At 40.4% G+C, this 23,489-nt stretch overlaps 1 protein-coding gene across 1 annotated transcript; it reads right to left on the bottom strand.

Annotated features, from left to right (window-relative positions):
* Window positions 1–2,062: 2,062 nt before the first annotated feature.
* FAM168B (family with sequence similarity 168 member B) lies at window positions 2,063–21,239 on the bottom strand. Its single transcript, XM_083615298.1, has 7 exons — window positions 20,858–21,239; window positions 15,591–15,671; window positions 12,673–12,756; window positions 10,359–10,501; window positions 8,899–9,076; window positions 7,741–7,865; window positions 2,063–6,802 (listed from the first exon to the last, which is right to left on the bottom strand). Exons 2-6 carry the CDS (start codon window positions 15,658–15,660, stop codon window positions 7,753–7,755), a joined length of 588 nt encoding a protein of 195 aa, XP_083471424.1. The 5' UTR covers window positions 15,661–15,671; window positions 20,858–21,239; the 3' UTR covers window positions 2,063–6,802; window positions 7,741–7,752.
* Window positions 21,240–23,489: the final 2,250 nt, after the last annotated feature.

The following is a 23,489-nucleotide window of genomic DNA, read 5'->3' as shown; positions in this document are numbered from 1 at the left end:
GCTGATGGGAACTGTAGCTCTGTGAGGCATCTCCTAACAATACTCGGCACCCTTAACAAACTACAGATCCCAGGATTTTGCAGAGTAATCCTTGACTTTTAAAATGACGTGAGAACACTTTACATGTATGGTGTGGCTGTAGCCCAAAGAATCCAGCAACAGATAGAGGACCTCAGTTTCCCCACCTGGTCTAAAAGCTGATTCACATTACTTAAGGATTGTAAAATATGCATGTGAGACTGCAGCGTCAAGTGATGACTTGTATGTGGACATAATTTAACTTTTTACATAATTTCAAACATACCAAGATGGACCCCAAGATTTCAGAGCTTTTGCTGATGCAACGGGGCTTTCACATCTCCTTGCTGTTGCATCCCTTAAAGCAGGCCCTGTGAATTGAATGGGATGTGGCAGGGCAGGGGAACTAAGTTAAGCTAACTCATTGCCTTCTGCTCACACAAGCAACCATTAAGACTAAACCCTTTATTTTTCAGTTTACATAACTGGCTGGAAGTCTTCAACTGATGAGAAATGATATGCATGCATCCCTGTTTGAAGCTTTCTTTAGTGCAATTACACTTTGATAGCTCCAGCACTCTGGGCTGTAGCATGGGATTTGGAGAGGCTAGATGCCAGTCCAGATATAGCCATGTACAAGATGACTCCTAATTTGTTAGTACTTTTCATCTCTTGAACTGTTTAATGTTGCGGGGAGGTAGCATGATTTCCAAGCCATTCAATTGACATGAGTGAGGCTAGATTATAAAGCCACCAGGTTTTACAATGAGACTCAAAAGTGGTGTGCCACAACATGATCAAGAGCTAAGAACGCTTCTGTCAGATGTGTAGATCTGAAAATACCAATTGTATTAACGACACAGTTCAACCTAGCCAGCTACTAAGCACAGAAGTATTTGAAGAAAAGTGTAGTAGTCGTCAGAGAGAGGAAGTCCAATAGCAAAAGAGAAAGACCAGTCTGGAAGTAATGTGCCAGAGTTGCCTTTGCTTGACCAATGCGAACTATGCAGTCAGGTGGCCAGTGCTGCAAATGAAAGCACTTTTTACTTGTTGCGTAAATAGATCTCAGGAATTATCAGTCCCATGGGATAAATTGTATGCTGTAGTGTACAGCAGTACAGATCAAGTACTGGAACAAGGAGCAAGGGATTAGTGCTGAACCAAGCCAGAACACCCCACAACTGGGTGGCAAGAACATCCTGCTGCTTTTAACAATGGTAGATGGGTGTGAAGTTAGTAGCCAGCAGAGCCCAGAAAAGGAATGCAACAACATAGCTTCCATTGTTCCAGGGATGTGGAACATGAAGCCCCCAAGAGTTGATTAAAGTCTATAAAGGATGGATAAAATGGATTAAAAGTCTAAAGAAAACAGGTGAAACTTGTGGAGTTACTAAGAATTTAATACCAAGAATTAAACATGCCTCTGCATCCATGTGAAATAGCTTTGTGTGGATCTGCCACCACCCACTACTGGAATACTGGTCCAGACAAGTGCCCTCCATCCAAAAAAACCCGCCTCACACTTAGCTTGGTGCCTGACATACTTCAGAGTCCTCCTCATATCCCATATAAACAGACAAGACTGCCATTCTGCCGCTTTCAGAAGCTTCATAGAATAAGCAGAATTCTCATTTTTGGGTTTGTATATATACAGTATAGGAAATCTAACTTCCATAGAAGAATGTCAGCACAGGGAAATCTTCTTATAATAATTCTCTGTGAAAGCATGCAGTAATATAGGATCTTTGATACCACCAGCAAAAGGGGAAAGTGAGCTATACAACCAACTGAAGGACTGATGCCAATTTAACACTTTTTCCATTTGAGTAAAGAAAGCAGCTGTTTTGATATGCTGTGGTTGATTTGAAGCAGCAAGCTAAGCATACGAAGTTACATTACAGAGCAAGGGCAGGGAACCTGGGGCTCTCTGAATGTGCAGATGCTCCATCATCTCCAGCTAGCATAGGCAACTGGAAGGTAAGATGGGAACTTTGAGACCTGTAGTTGTTCCAAGAAAAAAAAACAAGACTAAAGGACCACGATAAGCAACACAGTCAATCTTTATTGAAAACTGAAGTATTAATACATAACAATTCCTGTTACATAAACGTGCTTTTAAGAATTTAACTCTGAGCTCATCTACTCATTGGATTGCATAAAAATAAAAATGAATTTTACACAGTTGGCTCAGAATGAAATTGCCACTCCTATGTGTTGATGCAATAGTTCAATGCAGATATGATGCTTTAAACTGGTTCTGGAAGACAACATTGACCTAAACTTGGAAAAAGTACCAATACAACTGCTTTAAGACAGTCTTCTTTTTAAAAAAAAAGTTATAAAAAAAGGAAACCTGTGTCTATTTCATAACAAACACTATTACTGGGGCCTCTTGCACCTCTGTTGCATGCACTCCCCCTTTTCACCCCACAAGGGCAGCCAATAATAGCACTACAATAAAATCCCACTAACAAATCCATTCTACTAAAAACAAGTCTGTACAGCAGCAAGCTAAATGAAACTTCCCCGGTTTGCTTGCTAAGTGCTCAAAAGTCACATCAGATTGGAAAAAACCACACAGATCATGTCGGGTAATTAGAGGTCAAACTATTTAGAATATTTTGATACACTAAGTTGGCTCCTGACACTGTGATACTCAAAATGTATTCCAAGTCACATTAGAAAGGGTCAGATGCCCCCCTGCCTTCACTATCCTGAAAAGGCAGTTCAAGAATCTTGATGGTTTGAGATATTAATGCAAAAACATGCTTATGTAGCTTTTCTCCCTTCCATTTCTATTGAAGACTTACAGCCTGACTAAAGAGATCCTTCACAGATGACTCAAGACACACATGCAGCTTCCTTGCCTGCACAACCTTCCTTCTCCACTTCAGAATGAAGGGGGTTTTACAGGCTGAAAAAGTAGTATCTATACAGCATCACTCAAATTAGTAAGCAAGGGGCTTGGAAAAAGCTCCATGTGCAGACACCCATGGAGAAAACCCCCACAACCGAACTCTGGATTTGGGGCTTAGTATTTTACATGCACAGACAGAAATGGCATTTGTACTATTTGATGTATTCTAGCAGAGTTACCCGATAGAAAATGCTATGGTGAGCCTTCACAACTATCAAGAAGTTAGTTAAAACCTCTATATGGATGCCGACTTCTTTCAGAAGCAGCCGCTAAATACCATGTATTTACCTAACAGTGCCAACTCACCATTTTCATATAAGCAATTTAGATATTCTGCTTTGCCTAGAACAGTGTCATCCAATTTCCCTGCATTTTAATAAAACAAATTAAGCTAGCTTTACAATACTGTGCTCAACCAAGAGGAACACTGCTCATTTGATACACATAGGAGAAAGATTTGCCTAATCAATTCAAAATTCTATACAGAAATTAAGATCTGTGAACATTGGCTGACATGGAATATCCCTATGCAAATACCGTTCCATAAAATTTAACCAGATTACAAGTGTTGCATTCTAAGTGGCGTTTCATTTACAGGAATTCAGCTGAAGTGAATCCCACCAAACAATATTTCCATTATAGCATCATGCTACCTTTCATGGTTACTTTATGAGCTTGTCAGAGTACTTGAATTTCTGTAGCCTTCAACAATATTTTAGTTACACATTTATAATCAGGATTAATAATTGAGGTTTAGTTTCCTGTCAGTAGGTTAGTGCTGAACACCACTGACTAAATCTACCAATTCTTAGGCAAATGATGTTTCCATAGAATGTGACTATTTTGCTATTTTGCTCTTCTTTAAAAAAGAGACACTTAGAACGCTGTGTTATCTACCTTGGGAACGTCTCCTAAATGATACTTTGAACATTATTCAAAAACATAACTTTTGAAGTTTAAAAGCCCAGATCCTTCTGTTTTCTGTTATTGCTGTAATTTTTGATTACATTTAAGGCTGCGTTCATTTGAAAAAGCAGCTTGATTTGAGCCTTGTCTACACTGCATTAGCTCCCTTTATAACTTTCTGGGAAGCTCCAATGCAGCCACGTACTAAAAATTTGAGGTTTTACCCCACCCACCCATGCGCACCCTCCGCCCAGGAATTCTAAAACAGGGAATGGAACAAACAGCAGAAGAAAGAATTCCACAACACCTCCTGCTGCCTATAACCCACTTGAAGTACAAACTTTCAGTTTCATATTCATGCTTTTTATTATTTGCAACAATATACTAAGCTATATACACCCCCCTCATCACTGTGCTTTTGGTTACTTCCCTATTGACTGTAATGGAGGCATGGAACTACCTCCCAAAAAATGCCCTCTCCCTCCCTCCCACCCACAGATTAGAATTTCTGGAAGGTGCAGTATCTTTTGCAAAAAGTACTATTCCCACCCCCCTTGCAGATGAATCCCAAAACACAACTTAGAAAAAAGTGCTCAAGTGAGATCACCTAGAAAGCTGTTACTACTACTGTGTCCAAAAAAGCAAGAGGAAGCATTTGGAAATCTGAAGCTTGAGGAGAATAAATTATAACTTGTCCTTACCATTCACAAAGTGCTGCATTAGCTGAAGAGAGTTCAGAGCATTTAAGAGACTGAAGGCAGCAGTGCTTCCATTTGTTTTCAACATGTCCCCAACAAAGCCGTATTTTCAATGCTCATATCTGTGGCAAGAAATATTTTATTCTAAACTTGCTAAAATGGACATTTGCCCACACTGGATGATCACTAGGTCTGTGGAGCACTTTGAAAATAAGAATTACAGATCAATTTCACAAATGGCATAGCTAAGCAGACTCGTCCAAAGCAGTACAGACTCCAAATGGTAGGGGTAGGATTTTGCTGTTGTTGTTCTCTGCATATGGGACTTTCTAAACTGCAACAAGTGCTCAAGATTAAAATTTAAATATCTTAATTTTTTGTTGTGCTAAAGGCATTTGGATCAAGGGGGCCATCTACAATGTGCTCCTTGGAAAATTAACTTTATAAAACCTTACGCTAAAACAAAAACATGAAGAGTGTCTATTATAAAATAAAGTTATCAAGGCCCTCACCTCTACAAGGATACGAGATATGGAACCCTCCTGCCCCAGGAAAATATAGGACGGCAGCATTAAAATCAGCATGCATACTACACAGAAGTAGCTGCCAAATGTGATTTAAAAACTGATCATCCCAAAATAAAGTACAGGGATACTCAATCTCACAATTAAAAAAAGAGAAGCTTTTTGAGTAGTCTACCAACACTATAACCTAACATACAAATACCAACTTTTAACGGAACATTTTATAACCACTTACAGCACAATTTGTTGTACGCTGGAAATACTGGGAAAATAATGTCCTGTTACTGTTTACCTAAATGGTGCCAATTTAAAGAAAGCCCTTGATTGCATTTAGCACTGAAACTAAACTAAAAATAAAATCTCATAATAATTTTGGTACACAAGTGGGTTCCAAGACTAGCCCTATCTCCCCACGGAATTGACTTAGGGACTTTTATAAAAACTTAAAAGTCATAGGCAAGGAATTCAGGAGTCACTCGCTGCAATGAAACACTGCATCTGCTTTCTTAATTTACTGTCTTCTAAATGCAATTTAGGAAGCAATAAGGATATGATAGGAGATTATGCCAAAATACTAATTAATGTCTTTGTACTTGATCACTTTCTAATTCAGTACTCATTTTTGGAACTCTTCCATCATGACAACTCCTACCACACTTTGTTCATAATCTATGCTGTGAGGAAACCAAGCCAAGTAAAATATTTTCAAATGGCTTGTTTGCCTTTACCATATCTAACATGTAGTTGAATTCCTTCCTATTTACATTAGTACATTTTACAAAAGCAAACTGGTTGAAATTGAAATTTTTTTAGCTGACCAGGACTGGTAAGAAAAATTATCTTGGGGTGGGGTGGGGATTGGAACCAAAGGAAATCTGATTCTACCAGAAGTGCGGAAATTTCTTTTGGACATATCATTTAAAACTGTGATTTGATTTTTTTAAAGGAGGCAAGCCATTATGTAGATAGATTTTCCACCTAATATTCTAATGAAGTATACCTTGATGATTTATAGACAAGCTGCTTTTGCCACTGATAACCACACTTCCTGCAAAATTTCATTCTTGTCCTTAAGAATGTTTATGCAACACTGAATCTAACCCCCTCCCACTGGAAGAAAAAAGGAAATGGAAAAAAGGTATGCTTGGTAAACTGATTCTCTGCAAACTATGAACTAATTTTCCAGTCACTGAACTAGGAAAGGAAAATATCACTTAACAGTGCCCCCTTGAACTGGTGCCTTCATCAACTGAAAGTTGCTAATGTATATTATGTTTTTCTATGAAAAAAATCACTGTCACAATTCTACCTCTTAAGACCCTGCATACATTACAACAGTGCATTAGTGATACAAATTGTAAAATACTTTTCGGCTCCTTTGGATTTTGCATATGACATTTTTTTTTTTGCATCAGTCACAGCAGGTAGATTGAGCAAGCTTTGTGTGTTCTTAGACATGCATTCAACTAGATACGATCAATAAATTTATACTCCCTTTAATCATTATAATGAGCTAAAAATTGCAAGACAGTCCACAAAACAGGATTTGCTTTAAGACTAATTGCTGGAGTTCCAAGATGTAAGATATGCAGCACTGGGAAATCTTCAGTGATGTGGAATTAGTGTTTAGCAAAGGATTGCAAGCATTCAGAAGAAATAAGTCCTGGTTGGAGGCATGAGGGCTTCAGCACCAACTTTTAAACCTCAGTTACTTGATTGCATATCTCCCATCTTCAAACCTACATTCAAAGAAGGGTAAGAAGGCAACTAAGTAAATGTCTGACCTCATGTAACAAGATCCATGCAATGTCAAATATAGAAACAATTCAAATGTGGCACATAATAGTTACTTCTGCACTCAGACTCGCCTTGTTCCATATACTCACCAAGAACTGGCAGATTTATAGCTTGTGCTCAACAGCAAGATTCTGCCGCCTCAATCTAACCTAGCAGATTTCACTTTCAGAGCTCATCTATCCAACCTGTACTAGAAAGCCTAGAAACCCCATGACTCAAGACAGTCAGATTCTGCAAATGGATCAGAACATTTCTAGCAGAATAATCAGATCCTCAGTCAAAGAGATATATGTAAAATGTTAAAGCAAAAATCAACAGTAAATGCTCCGTTTCAGGCAATTAACAGCTGCTCAAAGCTTGTTTTAACTTTAAGATAGTCAGGAAAATTGAGTGAGGGAGACCCTTCCATCAGGGAACTCCATGTGTTGCTGGATCATATTAAGAGGCAGTGCAGATGTTAGCCAAAGCTAACTCTCATTAGTACTCCCCACTGAAGCCCACACAGTTCCGAATCCAAATGCCGCAATTCAAACATTTCTCTGCCAAGTATTCATCCAAGGAGCCCAAAGCACAAAAGCGACATAGGTGGGTCTTTAACCTGGTAAATAAATCTTGCTTCATTTTATTTTTAAATTTCTTTTGTACAGAGTGAAAAACTATACATGGATATAAGACACTCTTCAGAAAGCCAAACCGCTGTGGGTGTAAAACGTTCTTTCCCAGAAACAAGCAATGTTTAAGAACATATAACCAAGCCTGACATTTACAGGTGACACATACCAACACACCTACTATCAAAAAGTTATAACTTATCCTGTGACTTGTGCTAGATCTCTAGCAAAGACGTTGCTATGATTGTTACAACCATACCAGTACTTACACTGTGTGGTAATCACCACTGTGGGGGCACGTAGCTATAGGTTGGCGTTCCTGGGGCCCGATAGGTGGGCATTGTAACTGGGTGTGGGGCTACAGGAGTTGGGGAATGCGTTGTCAACAAGGTACCTGAGGAGCAAAAAATTTTTTCATAATAAAGTTGCTTTAATTTAGAAGTCAACATATCTATAAAAGCTTACACAGGATTTAAAAGGAACATCGTTTTGCAAGCTTGTGGCCATGTGTCCCTTTTGCACCCCCCCCCCCAAAATTTTGTAGCAAAAAAAGGAGAGAAAGTTACACGACGAGAGGCAGGTATATCATCCTAGTTTGGGGCCAAGACAGCGTGTCTCATGAAGTTAGACTCTCCCACTCCCTGCCCCAAGTACATCTACATCCTCTGAGCAGCTCTTCAGCTTGCAGTATTTCCCCACTGTATAAAAATGCTTCATATAAAATTTATCAGTAGAATTGGGTGACATGGTTCACAAGTGAAACTAAGCCAAATCATGGCTCTGAAGGAACACATGACTGTGTGAGATTTGAGAGAGGGGATCAAAGTCACTTTGTGCCTCCCCATTGCTCTGCTGGCTGTGACCATGGTTTGGTTTAGCATGTTGTCTAAACCTGGGATCACGGCTTAGCTCTCCTGGACAGACCTTAAGCTGTGTAAACCATAGGACAAACAGCTTGTGGTTAGTCTGTGGAAAGCTAAACCATGACCCCTGGTTCACAGCACACACTAAATCAAGCCATGACTCAGGGCAGTGCAGCAGCAGAATAACCAAGGAAGAGTAAAGAGGCCGCAATCTTTGCCCCTGGAACCCCCACACTAAGCAATGTGTGAACCAGGCCAAAGTCTCAAGTTAAAATCCAACCACCACTCAAGTGTATGGGCAGCAGATTTCAGACAAATCAGAGTAGTTAATGCACATTAACTTGTGAAACTCAAGTGCTACAGGATGATCTGACTTCTAAATGGCACTTTTTTGAAGTACTGTTATCAGTCATGGTAGCCAAGAAAGTTCAGATATACAATATCCACTTATCACAAGTTGCACGAGAATTTACATGTATTATCAAACTGGCCACACTGATTGCTATCAAGTGAGACTAAATACGGACCCTGGCCCAGAATGTAGTATAACAAAAATCTATTTACCTGCTGACATTGCCATTGTGGTCCCAGCCACCATTCCCATAGTGACGCCATTTCCTCTGGGGGGCGGAATTGGTGCTGGGTACATAGTTGCTGGCATTCCATTGGGTTGCACAACTGTAGTGTGATGAATTACGTGGGGTGGTGCTGCATATAAAGGCTGTGTGTAATAAGTGCCTTGCTGTTGGGAAAAAATAGTTGGTTTAGTAAAATCCTTGCCACCACTGCATGCATCCTAAAAGGGCACACAAAACTATTTCAGGAAAAATACCATTAAGTACAGACCACAGATATAATTTGGAGTGGTGGGGTGTGAGAGAGAGATCAAAGCAAGATCGCCTTTGTACTGAGATCCTGTAATTTTATCAGCTTAAATCTTTGGGATAGTTTAATAAAGCAGGGTTATCTTTCTTTTTTGCTTCACCCTGCATGCCACAAGGCAGTAATTCAGAATCCAGACGTTTATGTCTATTGTTTGTATTTGCAACTATTTCTCTTAAGAGAAAACAAGCATTTTAAAGATGGAGTTCATTCACAAGCCTGTTTCTATGCATGTTTATTTTTGTCTGAAGTTTGTCTCTGACATCTGTTAGGAAAGGGTGCACAGGAAGGTAGCTTTGGGTATATATTTATATGTGAATCTGGTCAAGTACAACACCCGCAATTGGGGACTTGCATAAAGCTAAAAGATTCCTTGCACACAGAAATCTAGACACCCAGGGGAAGGATTATATATAGCTTTTTACATCTGTGTTTTTATATCCATGGAGTCTTAATGTGTGCAATGTTCCTACTTGCCATCTGAGTGGCAAAGCTCAGTTGCAGGTTTACACCTCAGTTATTTGTAGGCAGAGATTTTGAGGAAAGGTGAAAATTGAATCTAGAGGAGAGGGTGGAAGGCACAGAAAAAACCTTTTCAGCTGAAGCAAGTAATTTTATCCATCTTGATACTTATTTTTAGGCCCCATTTTAAAAAGAGCTCATTTAGTATTTATATAAATGCAAATCTTTCTTCCATGGTACTCGAGAAAATATACATATGGTTCTCAAGCAGTCTCTCACTCAGGCACCGGTCAGACCCTGATCTCCTTAGGTGCAGCAAGTTTACTGTTTCATGTGCCTTCTTTCAGATCATTCAACTGAACCTTTTTTAAAGAATTGATTTATAAAATTTCCATGCTGATACTGGGATATGTGGCCTACATAACTGTGCCCTTGCCACACAGCAGCCATATTTACCAAAACAATAACATCACCACATATTTCCAAGAATGATAATGCTCAGAAAAATCAGATATTCCCACAAGTACAGTAACCTAACAGAGTAATGTAAAGCAAGAGCAACCGAAGTCAAAACTTTCTGCACAACACGCTGATTCTACAGAAAATACTAACAGAGTAGAGAAGGATAGCATTCTGGGCTGTTACAGAATTAATGCAAACAGTAAATCTGTATTTTTTACCTGTGCATATGGATTCTGCTGTGGATAGGCACTTCGAACCGGATACACTGCAGTCTGATAGGGGTTGGGTGATGAAGAATAGGGAGGCACTGCACCACTGGTAGGTGAACAGGAGACTTTATATGGTGTGCCTGGTGTATAACCTATAAACAGAAAAAACCAAATTTAATTTTTTTTGCTGAGCGTTAATCAGATTTATTTAACACACCTAGGCACAAATGTGAGCCTTCCATTAAGCTGTTTGAATGCACATACATGCTTTCATAATTTCTAACAATCAAGCAGATTATAAACCACAAGAATTAGTAACATCCATTAAATTTTCTAGTGAAATAGAATCTGCTACCACACACAATTCAATAATCAAAAACAACAACAGAATATCAAAGAGCAGTATAGGTATTAAGGTTGGTCAATATAGTACTTGGGTTTTAGGTAAAGCACAACAGTTAGGTAAAGTTAGGTAAAGCACAACAGAAATATTGTACTTTATTTACCAGATTAAAAATAATAATACGAGGCAGCAAGTATTTATAACTTTGGAATACTCTGCCAATAGATTCAGCAGGCCCCCTTCTGTTTCAGCTTTTAAATAGGTGCTGAAAACTTTTCTGTTCTGTCAGGCTTATGAGGGCAATTAAGAATACGTCTTTCCACAATAGTTAACCAATTTTGGATTTATTTTTTTGTATGGTTTTATGTATAGTTATAAACCACTCTTATTTATTTATTTTACAAATAGAAGTATATATACTTATAACCAAATAACTAAAACAAAACAAGTCTACTCACTTTGCAAAACTGATTGTGGTTGAAGTTAGATTACAGAATCCATTTTGGAGTGTTTTTATACAGATTTCTGATACCCATGATGCACAGCACTATTTTAATATAGCTGCCATTCACCTAGCTAGAAGCATGGTGATATTTCCACTAAGTTCTGCACTTCAGGGGTGGCGGGGGGATGGGGAGATATAGGGAAAACAAACAACACTCATCTTGTAATAATCTCTTACAATAACTTTCTTTAGATCTTGGAATACAAATACACACAGAGCGAAAAACAATAATCCTGGATACAGAACAGATCTGAACCTGGTTGCTAAAACCCCCAGGGGGTGGGGGCAAGGGGTTCAAGAGGATGGTGCCTAATTCTAAAATTGGGTAGGATGTGGAGCTGGACGGACAAGGCACAATGATTAAAAAATGGAGGGATGCCCCGCACAGTGAGGGGACCTTGGTTCAAACAACCCTTGACCACCTTTTGCTCCAACAATCAAGAAAAATAATGGCTATGCAGTGCACCTTCCTTCTCCACCCCACCCTCAGCAACAACAATCAGGAATACTGTGCATTGGCAAACAGTCCATTACCCAGTAGGTTGTAGCAGTATCCCCACATGCAGGGAATACCAAGGAAAGAATACAGTGTCACCAGGAAGCCCCCATTGTGCAAACCCCAGTAAACTCTGTGATGCACGCAGAAGGGAACATGGAGTACATGTTGGCGAATACCCAACACTCCTCTCCATCTTACTGCCAAAAACTTATGACTCATTTATCTTCACAGGATAAGAGCAAAAGACAAAAAGCAGAACAAACAAAATGCAGATAGTGTTCCATTGCAACTCCCTACATTGGATGATAAGGTTTAGTCTTAACTTCCTCAATATGTGAATAACCAATTGCAAGCGCCAAGTGAGAGTGGGAACTAGGCTGAAGAACATCAACTGGAAGAATATACAGGAGGCAGAACCCTCTCTTGCACGTTCACCCTCTAATGAGCACCTAGTCACAGAACCCTACTGCGGGCAATACCCAATATTTACCATCCCCATGTCTCTCAACAGGGCACCAGGTTGCCTTCGACATACAGAGGGAAGAAATCATAGAATTGAAGGGACCCCAAGGGCCATCTAGTCCAACCCCCTGCAATGCAGGAAACTCAACTAAAGCATCCATGATAGATGGCCATTTAACATCATATTCCAACCCGTAGTGTCATGCCTCCCAGAATCAAGGCCTATAATGGGAAACGGGAGTGGTGGAATTATCTGTGAGAGTTAATTAGGACATCAGTTCCTTTCCAGAGTACATGACAGACAAATGCCATGGATGCAACAGTACCTAGCATGGAGATGGGGAAAGATGAACCTGCTACCTCTGTCTGTCACACTCCTTTCTCAAACATAGCAACAACAAAAAGTTTGGCTACTCAGTTTCTTTGTTTCAGAAATCCTCTGCAGATGCCAAAAAATATCACTATTCCCACCCAATGCTTTATATGGTTGACTTTGACATGTCTGCATACATACCTGTTTGGAATGTAGGATTTGCTGCAGGGTACATATTTGGAGAATAGGCAGGAGCAGCAGCTGCATAGCCCATTGGGAATCCAGCTAAGAGAAAACAGTTGAAAATTACTTTTAGAAATACCTCCAATGATCTACTTGTATTGTTTTCCAAGCTTACAACTAATTAAAATAAGGTGAACATGACTTCTTTCAATTGTATCTCAGTGATGTAATCAAGCCCATGATTAATATTGTGAGGCTTCAGGCTATAAACCAGGGGCATCCAATGCCGTGCCCTCCAGATGCTGTTAGGCTCTAAACCCCTCCAACCCTAGCCAGCTGTAAGGCTACAGGACATGTCTAATCATGGCCATCTAACCCCTATGCTTCCAGGCCAACTGCACAAAGATAAAAAACTGCTTCAGTCAGCCAAAAAGAGGTTGAAATTATACAGTGCAATGTAGCCACTTTTCTGAGGAGATCTTCATAGGATAGGCATGAACAATAAACCAAATGTATTATATAGTACAGGGGTCAGCAACCTTTTTCAGCCATGGGCCAGTCCACCATCCCTCAAACCATGTGGTGGTCCGGACTATAATTTTTTTTTGGGGGGGGGGAATGAACAAATTCCTGTGCCCCACAAATAACCCAGATATGCATTTTAAATAAAAGCACACATTCTACTCATGTAAAAACACCAGGCAGCCCCCACAAATAACCCAGAGATGCATTTTAAATAAAAGTACACATTCTACTCATGTAAAAACATGCTGGTTCCCAGACTGTCCGCAGGCCGTATTTAGAAGGCGATTGGGCCACATCCGGCCCCCGGGCCTTAGGTTGCCTACCCCTGATATGGTGAATTGCCACATATGAAATGACTATGGATCTATTTCATTGTGTTTGTTGCCCATGCAACAAATGGCAGGTGTCTATCCTTAATCTATACTATGCAAAGCCACCCCAACTCTCTAGAATTATTTTTTTAAAAAATAACATCTGCACAGTTATACGCTACTACTTGTGCATTCTGCTAATTCCAAAGTCCAATTAACTGTATTTTAGATGCTGGAGGATGAGGACTGTAAATGCTAGGACCTTCAATATTACTACCACCCAGTATAGCACTTTTCCTATGTATTCAGAGAACTGTTTTTAAGATTACAAAGTAGAACTGATACTAGGGACTCTTGTGGTTTGTACGAGCCTATGTGTGTAAGCGAGAAATTCAGCAACAGGTCCTTAAACCCTGCTGCTGGGTGGGGGAGTCTTTCGCTTTATGACTCATTTTTGTGGACAAACCTTTAACTGATGTATGCTCTCTGTTTTGTAGTTCCATATTTAATATGAGTCACTTCAGGAATTCTTTGTGGAAAGCAACACACAGGTAAATAAAAAAAATTTAAAAGCTCTAAATAATATTAAAGTCACCCCTAATATTCTCACTCTCAACTACTTTTTAAAATAGGGAGATATTTTAATGAGTTATAACATAATAATTTATAATAGCATTCAAAGGTATATTTTCAATGGTATGGACAGCCTGAAATGAGACAACAGCAACAGCAGACTATTTTGGCTAACTAAGCACTTCTACGTGGAGAAACAAAGGGTGAAAAGCACAATGCTTTAAAGACACGCACTGGCAGAAAACGATGTTAGGGACACACAGGAAGCTACCGGGCCAGACCAGTGGCCCAACTAGCTCAGTAATGTCAACACTGACCTAGCAGCAATTCTGCGGGGTTTCAGGCAGGGAATCTTTCCCAGCTCTACCAGGATCAATCCTAGGACCATATGAATAGAAAGGAAATGCTCTGCCACTGAGCTATGGCCCTTCCTGTGTTCTCTTATCTGCAGTTAGTTACAGGACAAAGGTTAAGCCTGCATCCAAAGCATTTTTCTATTTGTATGTATTCTTTTCAAAATAAAAAGCAAGTTCAAAACTGGCCGGGTTCAGACATCATGAAAAACCAAATTGTGGCCTTAGCCTGAATGCTAATCCCCACAACAACCCTGTGAAGTAGGTTAAGAGGCTGTGACTGGCCCAAGGTCATCCAGTGAGCTTCATGACTGAGTGGGGATTTGAACCCTCATCTCTTAGGTCCTAGCCCAAGATTCTAACCTCTGCACCACACTGGCTTCCTAGAGTACTTCTGCTATGGAACAGCTATATAAATTAAGTAGGTAAATAAAAATTGCAAAAGCAAAATGTCACTTGGAGAAAGATCTGAAGTATTTCCCTTGGAGCTTAAACTTGTTTTATTCTGGATCGCTTTATGTGATGTTTCAATGTGTTGTAAACCGCTTTGAGATTTTTTTCTTTAAAATATGAATGGTATAGAAGTGAAATTAATTATAATAATAATAATCAAACTGCATGAAACAGTAAGTTGTTTATATGCTGCCATATAAGAAAGGTTAGTTTAAGCTAAAACAGTTAGAAACCAGCAATTTAAACTAATGTTCAAATCACCTGCAGCTTTCAGAAATGCAGAGGTAGGAAAAAGTGTCTCCCCCAACCCAAACACTATACATAGTCCTTCCCATTCCTTGTGCCTCAAAAGGGCAGAAACTATCAGCAGAGCTCTCTGCCTAGACATAGATTTAAACTGCAGGCATTGTACATTCCCTTGACCTTCTGGATTCTGGTAGATGGTACAGTCTAAGAGCAATCCTCTGTTTGTGGCTGCCCTTACAGCCAAATAAAATGCCTCTGTGGTTCTGACATGACATGACAACACTCAGTCCACTTTTCTCTCTGGAGCTATTTGTGCAGTCCACAGGCTATATGTGAAGTTTGTCACTCAGGTACTTACTTGGGAGTAACTGCTACTACTCTACACCAATGCATCCTGAAGTTAGGTTTACTACAATGTCCAGTTTGATTAATAGACAGCACCCAGGTAATACATTTAAGAGATTCAGTTACATACCTGGATAACCAATTCCTTTGGCATTTGCATAGGGAACCCCAGATGATCCAGGACTATAAACAGGATTCATGATTTCGGAAACTATAGGGGGGAAAGCATTTGTATAGAAAAAGAATAGGGAGTCTTAGTCATCAATGTTCAACTAAAATCTGAAGCAGTAGGAATCCAATATTATCAACTACATTTTCATTATTCTGGCATGTGCTTGCCACAAAGTCCCTCTTAATAAGTTCTTTATTTTAATTGTGCAACTAAGATTTTGTTAACATATATGGCTATATTTGTACCTTTCATGATATCTGGGCATGTATTACATGAGATGCAATAAAACTGTCAACAGTTGTTACTGCTATCTAAAAAAAGAACCATTTCTCAAGAGCGGCCTTTAATTTATAACAGGTAGACAAAATGGCACACCTCAAATGGTGTAATCCCAAACACATTTATTCACTCAGTAGCACAAAAGGTTAATGACACTTGCTCTCCTTTTAAGTATGCTTGGGATTGCAGTCTAAAGCACTGTAGATGAGCACAATTGACAAAGATGAGACAAGCAGTTTCTGACACTACGTTCTGAAGTGCGGCTCATAGTCTGTCTTTACTTTTGAAAACAAGATGTCCCATATAAAGACGGTGTCTGTCAAGAGCAAAAAGAAGCCCCACTGTGACCTACGGAGCTTACTCATTACAGCATGCTTAGGATTCCATCCTTAAGTCACCAATGACTTGTCTTGCCATCGAGCGAAGTACATAATGCAACTATCTGGGAGAAATTGAGCAGTTTTCAGCCTGATGGCTGATTGGCTGGGAAACTGTCTGGGAACTCAATGTACAGTATGTCGCCTGCAGTTCCATGATGGAAAAAAATGTGGACTATAAATGTACTAGACAAATAAGCAAAACATACTACTAGTTTGGCTTCTTGGTGTTCGGTCAATAAGTAGAGCACAACAAACATAAGGTGAGACACCGGTGGCATCACCTACCACGATGTGTGAGTGAATTCAAGCATAGTTTAAGTCAGGGTTCAGTATTATGAGAACAAGCCTCTGGCTTGAGTGCTTTCCCACTCCTCTTGCATGGGGACAAGGTGACCACAAGCCTCTACTTCCATTTTAGATTAACTGCAGTTTGGTGCCCCATGAGAAACAAACTATGATTAATCTCAACGACAGTTGAAACAGCGCAAGTGGAAAGGTTTTCTCATCCATCCATGTAATTGAAATCAATACACACTACAGCATATAAGATCAAGCTTAACACATTTCATTTTGGAAATGAAGCTATGTCCCCCAGACTACTTATGGGTAATAGTTCATAAACTTCATGAACTATGGCTTAAAGTTAATGATGGGTTGTCAATATATGCATGACAACAGCAAGCTATGATAGGGCGTTTGTACTTTTAAAATTTGTGTAAAGAAGAAATTGAGGCAGCTGCCATTTCTTTCACCCCTTCGTGACAAACTATCATTGCCAAAATTCCACTTCTTTAAAAGTAAGTATCCCTGTTCTCAGTCACATATGGTAACTAGAGAGAGAAAAGCCCAATTTTCGTGTATGCTTAAAGAACCACGTTATGGCCTGTGTTGCAAGCAATTATTGAAAGCCGATTCTAGGTTTGAAATGATTGGAGGTTACAGTTGTAGAACACTGTTCACAATACTCAAGGGTGCAAATATGAGGGATGTGTAAGCACCTTAACTGTGTCTTTATTTTCAACTCAAGACCTTTCAGAACTGAATCACTGGAGTGCTTTTCACACTTTTCAGAGTACTTAAAGAGCAATTTAGCTCTTCTGGATTGCAGACATCTTATGTTATTAGTCTACTGATATCAACAGAACCTACTTTCCTTCAGTGCACTTAAGACTGGGGCATAAGGGAAACAGCATCAAAAATAATAATTTTACATTGAAAAATGCTGGCAAAGTTGTGTCTGGCCCTAGCATTTTTTGAAAGACCAGAATGTACACCATTTGAATCATAATCAAAAATATTCGTTTAAACTAACCTAGTGACAATAATAGTTTACAGAACAGAATTCCAAAGAAGCATTGTACCTCCATAATTCTGAAGAAAATTATAGAAAAGTGGGTCAATGATGATTCTTCCACAGCTTGAGGCCTTAATTGCAAGATTATTCTTATAATGTTCATTTCTGTATCAGCAAGAAATCAATCTTAAGTGTGCAGCACTAATGCTCTGGAACTCTCTGCTTATTAACATCAGGCAGGCACCTTCACTGTACTGACACCTGATAAAAACTTATTTGTTTAGGAAAGTGTACTCAATTTGTTTTTTAAAAAAATGTATACTAGCTGATGTTATTTTTAAATAAACATTTTAGTTATTCTACTTTATGCAAACTGCTTAAAGATGTTTATCTTTTGATTAAGTGGTCTATAAATTATGTTTAATACATAGATTAGAAAAAACAAGGAAACTGACCTCTAGTGTATAAATACCACTTCTGCCAATAATCCTCCTACAACATTTTGATGAAATTAGTAGTGAAACTGGGTAGGATAAACTGAGCTAAGATGAAGCTGTTTGATGAACAGAAAGCATACGTATATGGGTAAAAAAAAAAAAATCTAGACACTTTTTGGCCTGAAGGGTGAACTGCATGTATCCCACAGATAACAGTGTTTGAGAAGTTCTGCTGTTTTATGAGCTTCAAACTTTTATAACATTTACAATTATAGGCTTCTCTAAAAAGATTATATCTGAGAAGACAGAAAGTCTAGTCAAATTAGTAGGGTGCTACTATCAACATCTTACATTTTTATGATTATGTTTAAATCCTCCTCATGTCTTTGCAAAAAATAAGCAACCTAAAGAATAAAATGTATGTGTTTAGGTGTTAGAAGAACATATGTCGTTAAAAGTTATGTGGGTACCCTGAAAACCCAAGACGAGACTAGAGTGGCAGTAGGTCTTGAAAGATGGGGAAAGTTATAGGGAAGAAACATTAGTTAAAAGAATTTCAAAACTTGACTTTCAGGACACAATGACATTCACAATGCAGTGTACAAAGTTTCTCAGTGGAAACATAACATATGAAACCATCATATTAAAGCCACATTACATTATCTCTTTAAAATAAACAATACCAATTAATTTAAAATACAGAATGAAATAAAAATGGCCAAGTTTTCTCTTTAGAAGTTTCAATAATCAGGCCACAAGTATTTTCTGAGCAAGGTAATTCCACAAATATGTGGCCACCATCAAGAATCTGGTCCTTGGTATTAATCATTACTTCTTTTATTGACAAGATAGAGAGCAGGGCCTCAGAAGATGGTCTTAAGGCCCAAGTTGGCTGACAACTGCAGGTGGGTTCTGGTTCCAACTCAGAAAACCTGGTTCCTAATCAGGCCAAAATCAAGAAAATCAGGTTGACTGCTCCGCTGACCACAAAACTAAAAACAGTAATATTCTGCTGCCTAGAAGTTGGAACTGAATGCAAATGGCCGGAGAATTGACAAAAAGGAAAACTGTAGCAGAAACAGCTGGAAAGGGTATAGTTCATAGTGAAGAACAACTAACAGAAACAAACGAGTTACTGCTCAGGGTTATGACAATGACAAGCTAAGTTGTAATGTAAGGCATTTGGTTTATTCAAGCATGATATAGATGGCACAAATATAGAAAAAGAAAAGCTCAAATGCCAGATGTGAGGACACTTTAATTGTCTGCCTGTTAGCTTGTATTCAAAAAACAAAGCAAACTCCAATCTATCCCTTTCAGAGTAAGGTTAAAATCAAGGCAGCACACATGGCAGCAATGTTTCTCCATTACTATATGGTTTAAATCCTAGAGATTAGATTAAGATGAACAGACAAAACCAAATATTGTTATTAAGGAAACTCTCAAACCACACTTGATAATAATTAAAACAGACAACACAAACATATTCTTTGGCTTATAATGTCATTAAAAAGTATTTTAAACAAGTGATACCAGTCTACTGCAAATCAGTCTAAAAGGTCTTCAAGTGCTCTATTTTTATTATAGAGATAACTATAGAGCAAGTTGGATTAAAAAATTAAGGAAAACATCATGAGGGTATCATTATGTATATTCTGTATTTGATTTTTGGACTTAGAGCCATTTCAAGGATGATCTGCCTTATCTGTGCACATATGCAACCTGAATTGGTATACCCAAATATGGAAACTAAGGTCCAACAGATATTTAAAGGATCCAGTTTAAGGAACACGGCTGCTAAGACAAGACTTGGAAATGCTTTAAACAAGTTAGCCAGTGACATATTGCAAGGACACTTGAACCTCTTTGGCAAACTGCTCCGAAACATACATAGCAAGTCTCAGAATGTGCATATACAACATATGCCTAAAATGAAGTGATGGGCAGCCCAATCCTGCATGTTTATTTGGAAGCATTAAGTGGCACCGTAGGGTGATAAGAAAATAGCCGTGCAATCTGGTCCACATGTCTATGTTAAAAAGCCATCAACTGCTTTCAGTGGAAGCTACCTCCATGTCAGCGTGCACAGACAGGCCTGCTGCCATTAAACACGCGAGACCCACGAAGCCCACCCACGTTATTCAAGACTGAGCCTTGAAAGACACAGCCGGTAGGTATAACGGGCGCGATCGTCTCTCTCAGAGACCGCCTCCAATAAGCGCAAACCGGTTTAAATCCTAAAACGCCGTTTTCTTTGTCACCGCGGAGCGTCGGGGAAAAGTAAGCGGCCCAAGAAATTCCAGGGCAATTGGGCAGATCCTTTTCTGTGCAAGAGACGCAGCCGCCCCCGCTCCTAAAGCTAGGCCGAGAAAAGCCTTTAAAGTGACCTCTCCCCCCTCCCCCAGCACAAAATAGAAGGAGAAAGACTGGGGAGAGTTAAGGCGCCCGCAAAGCATCGCCGTTAAGCAGCACGGCTAGGTGCAAAAAGGGAAAGGAGAAGGGGGGGGGGAAATATGCGAAGAAACGAAAGCGGCTGATCGCCCCGGGAAAACAGGAGGAGCAGAGCTGCCGCAGGTCGCCCGCGGGCGCGAGTCTGCGGCCCCGGCCTTGCCTCGGCCAAGCATCCCTCGCCCGGGGCCTTGCAAGCGAACTGACTGCAGCGCCGCCGGGGAGCGACTAGGCCAGCCGAGGGGAGGGAGCCCGCCGGGCAGCTGTTCTGGCCGCGGCCCCGAAAGCCTGCAGAGGCCGGGAGCTGCAGGTACGAGGACGGCCGACCACCTCGGCCTCCCCTCAGGGCAGGGGCTGCGCGGGGGGGGCGCCCGCTCCTTCGCTTACCAGACTGCGGCGCTTCGTCGCGGCGGCGGCCCCGGCCCGGCTGTCGCTCTCTCGCTCTCGGGGCCTGAGGCGGGAGGGTGCCAAGCCTGGGCGGGGTGTGTATGTGTGTTAGTGCCGCCTGGAGCTGCCGCTACCACAACTACGAGCCCTTCCTGGCTGCGCCTTCCCGTCTCTCTCTCTCGCTCTCTCTCTCTCTTCCAGAGAACTGCGCAGCAACCTAGCGGCCCAAAACGTCACATCCGCCCGTCGGCTGGGTGCAGAGGATGGACGGCGGTGGCGGCGACGAGAGCCGCGCGCGCCTGAAGCCCCCCAAAGCGAGCAGAAAGCCGCTGTCACGTGCGGGGGGAGAAAGGCTCCTTCGCTACCGCGGCTCCCTGTCACGTGGTCGCAGGAACCGTCGCGCTCTGCTGTTCTCCCCCCGCCCCCCAAACTGCGAAAGAAGCAAAGGAGTCGACAGCTGTTTTGTTTTTTTTAAAAATTGCTATTTGTTTAGGTGGCCTCAGGGCTGGTCACGTGTAGGAGGCTGGAGGCGCGCTCTCTCGCGCGCCCGCTTTCTCAGGGTCATTTGCACCTGTAAGGCACATGCTCGATATTGTCTTGGACTATCAGAACGGGAGTGGAGAAGAGAGGAAGCTGCTTATCCCGAGGCAGGCTGATGGCCTATCTAGCTCGCTGTTGTCTGCACTGACTGGCAGCGTTTGTCCGCCCTTCCTCGACATTCTCGGGAATTGAGCTTGGGCAGTTCCCCTTGCAGAACTCGAAAGCTTGCGTGCAATTCTGTGTTATTTTGGTTGGCCTAATAAATGTATAAGGCGTACAAGACAGAGGACAGGGGGAAATCTCCGGGGTTACAATCACTTCAGGAGCTTGTCCTGCTCCTCCCTTCCACTACCTGTTTCTCTCACGGAGGCTGTGCAGTTGGAGAAAGAAACAATCGTGGTTCACAAAATAAAACGCTGCAATGCAGTCAGTTAAAACTATACAATCTATTAAACACAGTCTGCATTCTTTTGCACTGCATATTTTGAGACCAGGGAGTTTTTTAAAATGTTGGAGCCGGGTAGCTATCCCAATATTGATTAAGAGCACAAAGAGATGCTCATGGCAGCCAGCCACCTTCCTGAGAGGACATGCTTGCATAACTATTTCTGGTGTTGTTTTGGAGCCAAGGTGACTCATTCCTGTACGATAATGATTGCCCATAATACAGTTTAATAGTTAGAGGGCGGATAAGGAGGGTGCCAGAAGGCTAAAATTGTAAACTGGGAAAAGAGTTTTATTGGGTTCCTAAATCACGAAGAGATTTCTACTCACATTGAAATCAGTGCAAATAAAAGACCCCTGCAGATCTTCCGTGCTCAGTGTGGGATAGGTTGAGTGCTGAGCAGAGAAGCATTGAGGTGGGGTGCTGGGCACAGGGCTTGCATATATGCCACTGTCCACGGATTCAGCATTTGTGAGTTGGGGCAAATGTCTGAACAAATGTGAAAAGGGGATTCTGATGAAGTCAACTCTAATACACAAACGTTTACATAATAATAAAGCGTAACATAATAATGTTAGTTTTTCAGATGCCCCAAGACTCTTCATTGGTTTAACACAACTTGCCTTCTGGAAGTTGCTGAAAGGAAACAAAGGTGCGTGTCTATAGAAATGCACTGCAGAACTGCATCTTACTGTTCTCTAACAAAAAACCACCTCACACAAATGTATGCATTTATAAATCTTATCTATTTGTAACTGCCATTCTTAACCAATAAAATATGTTTAGGCATTCTGTATAACAAAGAGAATATGAGAGCATTCGAATCAATAATGTTTTAATATCTTTCATACAAATCATATTAAGGAAGTGAGAAGGAACATACCTTACTTTCTCTGTGGTGGTCCCCTACCTTTCACACATTTGTGTGTGCATGAAAAAAAGGTCATTTCATTTTATTCATTTTCAGCATTGTTTCATGATTTATTTGGCAACATCATATTTGCTTGCTGCCTTTGGCAGTGGTGGCAATAATTTAATTTCATCAGAATTTCCTGGATGTTGCATCTGGGACATGTTGCTGAGAAATGGGAGCTGCCTTTTTTTGTAGCAGTCATTGGTCCTGAAGCACAGCCTTATTCACAACCCATATTTCCAGCATATTTAACCCCACTGATATCAGTGTACCTAAGCATACTTTACTGTGTGATGAACTGTCCTTCTTGTACTGGAGATTTAGAGCTGACCTATTTATTGTGAAGTTATTTCTTTGATTTATGAAAAATAAAGAAAAATTCTCTCTCGTATTTCTTGAAATATTGTTGGGGACATTACTGTGAATAAAGAATCTTAGGCAAAGTTTATATGTGATATTTTAACTTAAACTTAGGTTTTCATTCTAGGATGTTATGGTATCTCATTGTTCTTGGTTTATGACTTGTGCAAAAGGCTGCATATCTACATACTATTTCCATAGGTCCTGATTCAGCAAGCCTTGTTCTCATGTGCTAGCTTTCCTGGATCTTGGAATAGTTTTAACGGTTTGTGGCATGTGTTGCATTTCAGACAAAAGCTAAATCCTCTCCCTTGTGTTTCCTTGGATTGTTTTGTTGTTGGACAAAAGCAAAAAAATATAAATATGTAATTACC

The sequence above is a fragment of the Podarcis filfolensis genome (genome assembly GCF_964270895.1).
Source record: "Podarcis filfolensis genome assembly, chromosome: 5".
Taxonomy (NCBI): Eukaryota; Metazoa; Chordata; class Lepidosauria; order Squamata; family Lacertidae; genus Podarcis; species Podarcis filfolensis.
Note: the sequence above shows the minus strand (reverse complement) of the source record. Positions and strands in the feature narration are given on the sequence as shown.